This window comes from Corticium candelabrum, chromosome 15 (genome assembly GCF_963422355.1).
Source record: "Corticium candelabrum chromosome 15, ooCorCand1.1, whole genome shotgun sequence".
Lineage (NCBI taxonomy): Eukaryota > Metazoa > Porifera > Homoscleromorpha > Homosclerophorida > Plakinidae > Corticium > Corticium candelabrum.
The window spans coordinates 1067732-1077915 of NC_085099.1; the positions used below are offsets into that span (position 1 = coordinate 1067732).

General features: G+C 43.5%; 2 protein-coding genes and 1 long non-coding RNA gene across 3 annotated transcripts; 1 reads left to right on the forward strand and 2 right to left on the reverse strand.

Moving 5' to 3' along the window:
* Window positions 1-105: 105 nt before the first annotated feature.
* On the forward strand, window positions 106-3531 carry LOC134190515 (von Willebrand factor A domain-containing protein 7-like). Its single transcript, XM_062658970.1, has 5 exons — window positions 106-896; window positions 961-1153; window positions 1223-1566; window positions 1627-2367; window positions 2432-3531. Exons 1-5 carry the CDS (start codon window positions 194-196, stop codon window positions 3397-3399), a joined length of 2949 nt encoding a protein of 982 aa, XP_062514954.1. The 5' UTR covers window positions 106-193; the 3' UTR covers window positions 3400-3531.
* A 1130-nt stretch (window positions 3532-4661) lies between these two features.
* On the reverse strand, window positions 4662-5781 carry LOC134190809 (uncharacterized). The gene is made up of 5 exons (XM_062659326.1): window positions 5769-5781; window positions 5656-5719; window positions 5457-5578; window positions 4999-5337; window positions 4662-4792 (listed from the first exon to the last, which is right to left on the reverse strand). Exons 1-5 carry the CDS (start codon window positions 5779-5781, stop codon window positions 4662-4664), a joined length of 669 nt encoding a protein of 222 aa, XP_062515310.1.
* A 3541-nt stretch (window positions 5782-9322) lies between these two features.
* On the reverse strand, window positions 9323-9993 carry LOC134190550 (uncharacterized). The gene is made up of 2 exons (XR_009971651.1): window positions 9795-9993; window positions 9323-9560 (listed from the first exon to the last, which is right to left on the reverse strand). It is a non-coding gene; the product is annotated as an uncharacterized LOC134190550 (long non-coding RNA).
* Between the last annotated feature and the right edge of the window lie 191 nt (window positions 9994-10184).

The window sequence follows — 10184 nt, forward strand, 5'->3', positions numbered from 1 at the left end:
TGTTTTGTTCCACACTTTAAAATGATGTCATCAAGGTCAACCGCAGGTTTGGCTCCATTTCATGAATAGTTGCTTTGTTCTTAATTAATGAGTTGTTTGCGTGAACCTGAATGACGCCAGAGGTGTGAATGGGTAGAGTGCATGAATCCTGCAGTCACAAAGCTAGGTATCAGTGCAGCATTATACAGTCACTATGCTTGCACGTGCTGGGCTATTGTCACTTGTGACATTCCTTCTATTTCACGTCTGGTCTGCTGATGCATTCATGCCAAATCACGTATTTTCATTTCGACCTCCAATTGCTGTCACTGAAGAATCTGGCTTTATAGATCATTCAGATCTTTTTGACGAGGTTGATTCAGCACAGTGTGGATCTCCTCTTAGGGATGGATCATGGAGTCACCAGGATATTGTTCGAAGGGCCTGCCTCAATGTTGTAGCAAAGTTTTATGAAGAAACAATGCCTATACTAACTACAGGAAGCGTACAATCACTCCCTCGTCTCACCCCTACAACACTGATGAGATCTGTGTTTGGACCTCAAGCATCTAGTGCCAAGCTTGAGCAAGCAATTAAAGATTTGGAAAGAGCAGCAGCTAGAATGGATCTGTTCTATGAAGTGAACGCCACGCTGGATCAGGCTGCCAACATAGCAAGAGTACACTTTGACGATGAAGAGTTTGAATTGGGTCATAAACATCTACTGCAACTTCGACGTCAAATGTTCAGTGCTCTCCAACAAGGATCAGAGTCTGCCGCAAGAGACTTGGCTGGTCGATTTATGTTGACTCTCCAAGACTTTTATGCTCACTCAAATTATGTAGAACTAGGACATGATGAACCTTTAGTAGAGCTAGGAATGCCTGGATCTGCAAACTTTTTGGAAACAGTAGCAGGTAGTTTGCTTTCAGTTAAGTAGGTTTTTGCAATTTTGATCAGTTAGAAATTGTTTCTTGTCAGGAAAGAGTGAAGTAACTTGTGACGATTGTGCAACTGCTACTGATACGTTAGAGTGTTCTGATTCCTGCAAACAAAACACTGCAAGGTACAACCGTTTGACAAGTGGATATCTGTTCTATCCAACAGAGAGAGTGGGACCCGGCTACAGAGAAAAACCCAGTGGCAAATGCAGTCATGGTGACCCAGTTGATCAGTAGGGACATGAGTTAATTTTCTTGTTTCCTTATTTTTTGTAACTATACTGTATTATTGTATATATCAGGTCAAGAACACGTTCAGCAACTGGAGGCATCAACAAGAGTACAAAAAACTGTATCAAATCTCCTCATTCTCATCTTCATGAAAAGGCAGCCCAGCTTGCAATCAAGGCAACAGAAAATTTTCTTTTGTCTATCCGTGTTATTGTTGGTGATGACAAATTTCTCCAATTTTTCTCTCTTGGCACAACTGTGCAAGGGTCTTCTCTGTGTTTTGTTGTTGACCAGTCTGGGAGCATGGGAGATGACATTGTTGCTGTACGTAATCGAGCAAAGCAGATTGTTCAGAGCAGCAGCCAACCATACAACTACATTCTTGTCCAATTCAATGATTATGATCAGACTCCAGGTATAGTATCTAACTAACAAACTCACGAAGTGCTCTCTATTTAATTGCTTTTTTGTGTAGCATTTGGACCTCCCATTGTCACTCAAGAATCAGATGATTTTTTGCGTCATTTGGACAATCTACGTGCTAATGGTGGTGGTGACTGTCCTGAGCTGGCAATGAGTGGATTACAACTGGCTCTAATCAACTGTCTTCCAGGCTCTCCAATCTATGTGTTTACAGATGCTGGGGCTAAAGATCCTGACCTAAGGGCTACCATATTCAGTCTGATCGATACTCGCAAGAGTCAGGTGAACTTTTTCTATACTGGTCCTTCCCCTCCATGTGGTGATGCGCCAGATCTTTTCTCTGCTATTGCATCTCGCTCTGGTGGACAATTCTTAAGTATTACAAAGGATGCTGTTGCTGAAGCAACTACCATAACACAATCATCAACTGATGAGTCTCAGGTAGTACTCTTGACAGCATCAAGTAATGCAAACAGCAAGACCTACAACATTTTGGTCGATTGCACAGTGACCGGGCTAGTCATTTCTCTCAGTGGAGCTAATCCTCAAGCAGAAGTGACAGGTCCAAATGGTGTTGTTAGTGGTAAGAGAGTTTCCTTGCCAAATGTTCTAGTCATTACTGTCACATCTCCAGCGGCAGGAAATTGGACGATTAAGACATCATTTAGTAGTGGTGATCACTCTGTTAATGTCAAGGCATCTAGCGGTATTGATTTCTCACACAAATTTGTGACCATTGATGGACGTCCAGGGCATTGTGGTGCTTTTCCACTCAGTGGTCTTCCTATAGCAGGTACATACAACATTCAGTAAGACATGTTTTGGTACATTTAGTTAAAATATAAACTTTATTTCAGATACTTTGAGTAAGGTAATATATTCTGTTCATGGGTTGGAAGACCTTGTCTCCGTGGATGGTGTTGATTTAGTTGACACTGAAGGGGACGTAATTGACAGCATTGACCTTGAGAAAGGTCCAGTTCACTCCACACATTTATATGGTGCTGCTTTCATTCCACCCAGCCAAGATTTTCGTTTTCGTTTACATGGTTATGATAAATGTGGCAATCAATTTACTCGATTCTCGACAACAACAGTGAAAGCTCAGACAGTTGCACTCAGTCCTAAGGGTAACATTGAAAGTGTAGTCAGTCCTGGTAAATTCACTAATGCAACCTTTGAGCTGTACAACAGCGGAGAGACAAGCGACTTTGATATAGAAGTTCGTGATGATCTTGGTACTTTAGAAAGTCTTGATGTAGAAATTTTAGATGTTGGTTTTGATGATTTGCTTGGAGGCAGACGTCGTCGTGGCAGTTCTCGATTGGCGAAAACAGTTACATTGAAACGAAACCAGGCAGCTAAAGTCACTGTGGCATTTGGACCTCCAAAGGAAGCAAAAATTGGCAGTGTGAACACAGCTACTGTTACTGCTTCATCTCAAGACGGAAAAACATTCAATTATGCCGTCTTGCAAATTGCTGTTGTTCCGGAATTGGATGATGAAACACCACCAACATGCAGCATACTGTCGAACACAGCTTGTGATGATGTACAAGTTCGCTACTGCAATGAGAGTACATGGGAGGTGACAGCAAGATTTCAGGACACTGGTGTTGGGCTGCAGAATGTAAGAAGTCGTCAAAAAGACGTACAGGTTTCTCATGCAGCATTTGAGAGTGCAACTACTTCTAGTGTGGATGTAGTTGCAATGTCATCTTGCTGTCAGCTATCAATAGATATTGAGGCAGTCGATGTAGTTGGTAATCTTGAGACTTGTGGAGTTGCTATACCACCGGGAATAGAAGACAGCGACTGTAGATAGTGTGCTTGAATATTGTTGTACTTACAATGTTTGTTTCGTTTAGCTCTAGAAGCTCTAGTGTTGGGGGTTGATAGATAGGGAGATGTGTAGCTCGTATTGCTGTTGTGAATAGAGCAACATTTGTTTCATTCAGTTCTGCTACAGGTACGCGTGCTATTGCATTTTAATTTCAACCCTTGAAGGAATCTTTACTATTGATGGTGTAACTGCAGGAAGAATAGTATGGATTTACAAGCTTCTGTTTATATTATAATGTATTGCTTGATTTTCTCCAATAGCTATCTGGATGATATGAACTAGGAGGATACCAATGTGCCAGTCGTATACTATTATAGTCTCATCAATCTACAGTGTCACTGTTGTCAGATGAGTTTCCAGCAGAAGAGATGAAAAGTAAACTAGTGTTGATGCTTCTTTGATTGTTTCTGGTATGGTGTGTTAGATGAGAGCAGTTAACTTCTCATTCACATACCTTTCAGGGATGACCCACTAGAATTTGAATTCTGCCTTGACTTCTTTAGACTACTGAAATTGGAGGTTATCTACAATGGTGAAGCCGTAGTACTAAAGTGCTGGCTATGCACATTCTATCATAAGTGGTAGTATAAATTGCATCTAAATGGGAAGCACATGTTTGGACCTTTGTATTTATGTCTATAGTTTGGTATTTATGTTTATAGTCTGCACACTTACAGTAACAGTTTGTGCATGTGAAGGAACAGCAAGTGTTCTCCCACATTTAATTAAGAAACAATGTACATGAAGGTTTCAATGGGTTGGCTGGCTGGAGCACAGGTTATCTAGCCTAACTCTTTTCCACTTTCACCACCAACAAATGTATTCTTTGGCTACGGTATCTTTCTTTGGTGGTGCAACTTCAACCTGCTAAACATCTTTATGCAAATATGGAATCAAGCAGCATTTTGGCATTAATTTTATTATCACACAGCCTTGTATCTGTGGTAAACGGGCGTTCTTGGACTGACACGCGCTTTCCACTGGTATACGCACACTAGTAGTAGTACCCACACTAAATCTATTGGGACTCAACACAACAGCACACTACCACTCAGCACTAACCAGACACACAGTCAGCACTAAACCAGACACACAGTCAACTCACTCACACACACTAATCAACTAGCTAGCAACAACACAACTTAACAAGCACCGCCTACTTACTATGTTTACATGTGTCATCCGTTTATACCACAATTCTCTCCCCTAAGCAAATGCGTCTGGGATTGAAATTATCCTTTCTTCTAAGAAGTAGTGTCATCGTCTCTCAGCCATATGGGCTGGTGCCTGTCTCTTTCATTGAGAATGATTGGCTGTTCCATGGCCATATCCTCTGGCTGTTGTACATCTTCAAAGCATGGGAATTCCAGCTCCTCTACCACATGAGTAACAGTGGGTTCCTTATCAATCATACTTTCTGGTCTTAATCTTCCCACTCTTCAAAGGAACTCTTCTTTCTTCTGGACTCATATTTTCTTCCACTGTAACTGGGTGGTAATAGCAAGGTTTCAGCCGATTGTTGTGAACTCTGACTGTTTTCCTTCCATTCACTGGTTTAATCAGGACATTCACATCACTCACTCTTAAGAATCTCATACGGGCCTCTATAAGGACGGCAAAACTTTGAGGACTGGCCCTTTTTTACCTGAGGACTGTAAAGCCACACCAAATCTCCCTTGGCATATTCTGGCACTTTTCGGACATCTTTGTCGTACGTTTTCCTCTGTCGCCATTGGGCTTCAATAATCTTTGTCTCAGTGATCTCTTGCAAAACAGTCAACTTGTTCTTGATCTCATCACAATGACCCGTGGTGCAGTTTGCATCTTCCACTGGTGTTTCCAACAGGGTATCCACTGGCAGTCTCGCCGCCTGACTGTACATCAACTGAAATGGACTGTGACCTGTTGAAGACTGCTTAGCTGTACAATACCCAATAGAGCTAACGGAATTTTCTTATCCCAGTCTCTCTGGTTCTCAGACGTGTACTTGGACAGCATAGCCACCAGCGTTTGGTTGAGTCGTTCCACCATACAATCACATTGTGGATGGTACGGTGTTGTCCTCACTTTTTCTATGCCCAACCTCTTGCACAATTCCTTCATCACATTCGCTTCAAAATTTCTCCCTTGATCCGAGTGAAGAACTACAGGTACACCGTGCCTGGTACAACTTCTGACAATAATACATCGGCAGTTGTAATTGCTTTCTGATCTTTCAATGCAAAGGCTTCTACCCACTTAGTGTAATAATCGCCGATCACCAACAGATAGCGGTTCCCATCCTCAGTCTCAGGCAGAGGACCTACAAAGTCCATAGCCAACATCTGCATTGGTTTACACACCGGGCACACTCTTCATCGGCATTTTCGAGTTTCCTGATGGCTTCTACTTTTGACTGCATGGAACACACTTTGCGATCCAGTCAACCACATCTTGAGAATAACCTGGCCACCAGAAGTGGTCCTTCACTTTAGCCATCGTCTTCTCTATACCTAGGTGACCACCATTATCATGCATCTGCTTCAATATCTCTGGCACTAGAACAAATGGTGTTATCAAGACTCGATTCTCTTGTGCTCTCACACCATCTGGTATTATAACATTGCTGGTACATAACACCTCCCTCTTTCACAAAGGATTCCCCAAACCTGTCGACACGTATTCAATTTACGATCTGACAACCAATTTCCAGTAGCTGCAGGTCAATTGCCCAGCATGTACTTCAGAACCTCTCCAATCACTGGATCCTGCAACTGCATTTGTCTAACATTCACCAGGGACTACTGTGGAAGTATGCATGCCAACCGCTCCAACTATGGAAGGCAGTCTCCCTTCTAGATCGTCTGTTTCAACACTCGCGTCATCCAAAACTTGTTTGTTCTCTGTCTTAACTGATCTCGACAAAGCATCTGCTCAATGGTCCAGTGGTACTCGCTTAACGTGAGCAACCAGCGAGCAATGCACCCCGAAGGATCTTTCAGTCTTCAAAAATCTTAGAGGACAATGATCAGTAATATGATGAAAGGGGTGACCATATAGGTACACACGAAAGTGTGTAACAGCCCATACCAATCCAAGTACCAAATACCCCTTCTCCGCCTTGTTTAGTGTTCGACTTGCATAGGCTATCACTCGCTCTCTTCCTTTCTGATCCTTCTGAAATAGCACTGCTCCGAGGCCAGTGCCTGAAGCATCCGTAGCCAGATAGAATGGATGATCCCACTCAGGAAATGTTAACACAGGGGCACTAGTAAGTTTCTTCTTCAATATGTCCAGCGCTGTCTGACAGGAAGTACTCCATATGAATTGTCTGTCTTTCTGCAACAACTCAAACAATGGCCCAGCAATCTGTGAAAAGCCTGAAATAAAGCATCTGTAATATCCAGCCAACTCTAGAAAGTTCCTCACAGCGGCAACATCGGTGGGCACTGGAAATGTCGACACTACATGCCCAAAGTAGTCAACTTTTGGCTTCCCAAATTGGCATTTTCCAGGATTCAGCTTCAGTCCTGCTTCTCGAATCTGTTCCAAAACTCTCTGGATCCGTTCTAGGTGGGCATCAAAATCATGTGAAAAGATCAGAACATCATCCAAATAGACCAAACACTGTTCCCAATTAAGCCCTCTCAATACTTGGTCCATAAGCCTCTGAAATGTCGCAGGCGTGTTTGTCAAACCGAATGGCATGACTTTAAACTCAAAGAAACCTCTGGAAGTCGAAATGTGGTCTTTGGGATGTCTGAATCTGTTACCAGTACTTGCCAGTACCCACTGGCTAAATCTAGGGTTGAGAAGAACTTGGCACTACTCAAAATATCAAGCGCATCATCCACTCTAGGGAAAGGAAAAGAACCCTTGGTAGTGACCGCATTTACTCGCCTATACTCAATGCAAAAGCAAAATTCACCTTCTTTTTTCTAACCAGAACTGGAGATGACCATGGACTGGTCGAAGGCTGAACAATTCTATTCTGTATCACCTTTTGCACCTGTCGGTCAATTTGCGAACGTAATGCATGTGGAACCCTCCTTGGTGGTTGCTTTATTGGTACTGCATCCCCAGTTCTAATTGGGCGGGTTATCAAATCTGTTCTACCCACATCACCAGCACCCATTGAAAATACAACCCTATAGTTCCACAACATGGCCTCCAGGTGCTCCCTCTCTGTGCTTGTCAGAGATGATCCAGCCCACTTGAAGCATTTTCTGAACTTCTCTGCTGACTCCTGTCCTAATTCATCTTCCCCTGAACGACCACAGTCCCTTCCTGTCGCCGATTTATCATCCACCACTGACAACAACACTTCATCGAGGGTAACTAATTGACCCACTCGCGAGCCCTTCCTCGATGTGACTTCTCTACTTCCAAGCGATATCAACTGAACAGGAACACCGCTACTAGTGGCATCCACCAAAGCTCTAGCCACAATCACACCGTTTTTCTCCATGAACAGTTGCCTAGGTTCCATCAAGAGCCTATCACCACCGACAACTGGTCGGCCATTAGCATCTACAACCCACCTTTGACCAAGGCTATCTCTCCCTCTCTGATTTTCACATCCTCGTAAAGGCCACAAAACAACGTTGGTCTGCTGCAGGCGTTTTCAACTGCACAAGTCCTCCTGGCCATCTCATTTCTCGTCGTGGTAGATCAACAACCATACTCTGCTGAATAAGAAAGTCAACCCCAAGAATAGGACCTGACAACTTGACTTGAGTCACCAAAAATTCCTGTTCTGCTGACCAGGAACCAAAACTGACTGGCAAAACAATACTTCCTATTATCTGCAAACTCCCCCATTTACACTCTTGACGTTCTCCTTTCCCACTCTCTGTTACTGATCCACCCACCAAGTTGTTGGGAATCAGTGTCCACCAAACAATCCATGGGTTTGCCATTGACAATTCCACTTGCTACTAATGAACTCATTGTACCTTCCAGATGACAGATCCCATTCGTTGCTTGGACATTGTCAAGTTGTTTGGGCTGCTTGACAGTCTTCTCACCTCTAATTGGACCCGCTGCTGACAGTTAGAGTTACTGGCTTCTGTGAAGATGCAATTAAAACCAGGAAATTCTTTGTCTAATAGCCTTTCCAAATCACGCGCATACAATTCCAATGGCTTCGGCGATCTCCATACTGTCGTGGAATTGCTTCCTTGCCAGCCGTCTGCGCTTCGCTGTATTTGGTGTGAACACTCTCTTTAGGGCCTCGCTCAACACCTGGTACGACACTTTATCATCATTCGTCAATCTCTCGTACACCGTCCAAGCTTGCCCTTTCAGATATGTGGGGGCCACTCTATGCTTTGTATCAGCTCCCCAACCATTTGCTACCGCACAAGTATCAAAGTGGCGTAGCCAACGTTCGACATCACCATCTGCAAACGCCTCCGGGTAGGCCACCATGCGACCTGTCGCTCAATTGCATTGGCTGACCCTGCTGCTGCTGCTCACCCTCTTCTGCCATAGGGTCTGCTACTAATCAATCACTGGTTCTCCACGTATCGAAATCCTACTCCTGTTGCCAAATGTGGTAAACGGGCGTTCTTGGACTGTGAGACGCGCTTTCCACTCGTATACGCACGCTAGTAGAGTAGTACGCACACTAAATCTATTGGAACTCAACACAACAGCACGCTACTACTCAGCACTAACCCAACACACGGTCAACTCACACACACTAATCAACTAGCTAGCAACAACACAACTTAACAAGCACCGCCTATTTACTATGTCTACACGCCCCTCCCCCGCGCGCGAACGTCTGGCCACGCGAGACTATATAGTAGACCAGAGCTCTAGCCCTTCGGCTTTCGACCAGTAGGTGTAAATATCACCTGAACTTCTGACGCGAACACATATCACCAAGAATGTACTAATTGGGTAGCGCGCGCACGTAACCTACAATCCATTACTTATTATTCGCAATTGTACCCACATTATAGAAGCGAAAATTACAATACATACAGATTTGAAAAGCTTGTTAATTGCGCTTTCGAATCATACAAATCTCATAGCTATTGATGATAGTTTCGATGCGTTCATGTCAACTTCTTGTCTAAGCTGCACTAATTGAATCGCCGATGTCTTCATCTTCGAAAAGATCTTCTTTCTTGTGCGTTGCATCGTTGTCTGAATAGCTAATAAACATATGGAATATTAGAAAACGGTTTGAACGATTGTTCTAGACATCATTCTCTAACCAAAACATACGGGCACTTAGCCATAGCAACAGAAAATATGCCGTTACTATGGGCATAACTCAAATTATCAGCAACGACTAGAGGCCAAACTTATAACACAGCTACTGAAACGCATACTAAAAAGATATCGCAAAAAAATGAAACGTTTAGACATAAAAATGATGTACTTACAGCGCCGCGCGTCATCGCTGTTTCTTCCAACGGAATATCTCACTCGTTTGGCGTCGTATCGGCGTCAAATGATGCGTTCGACACGAAACACACGTAAGAAACGTTTGAGTATGTTGTTTTCGCCTCCAAATTGTAGGCGAAATCCTATTGAAGAACAAAGGACTACCAGACCGCCATGCAGCGTCTCGGCAAAAATTGTGACGAAGCCGCATGCGCCGCTAAAATCTTGCCCGTATGTCAAGACACGCCCAAAGGGTGTGTCTAACGGCTAAAAATATTTTGATTGGCTAACAAAGCTGGAGAGGATGAATATTGAACCACAAAGTCACCTGACCGGAAGTTGGTCAGGTGTGACGTAAGCGGAACTTGCGATATCTGGTGATTGATAGA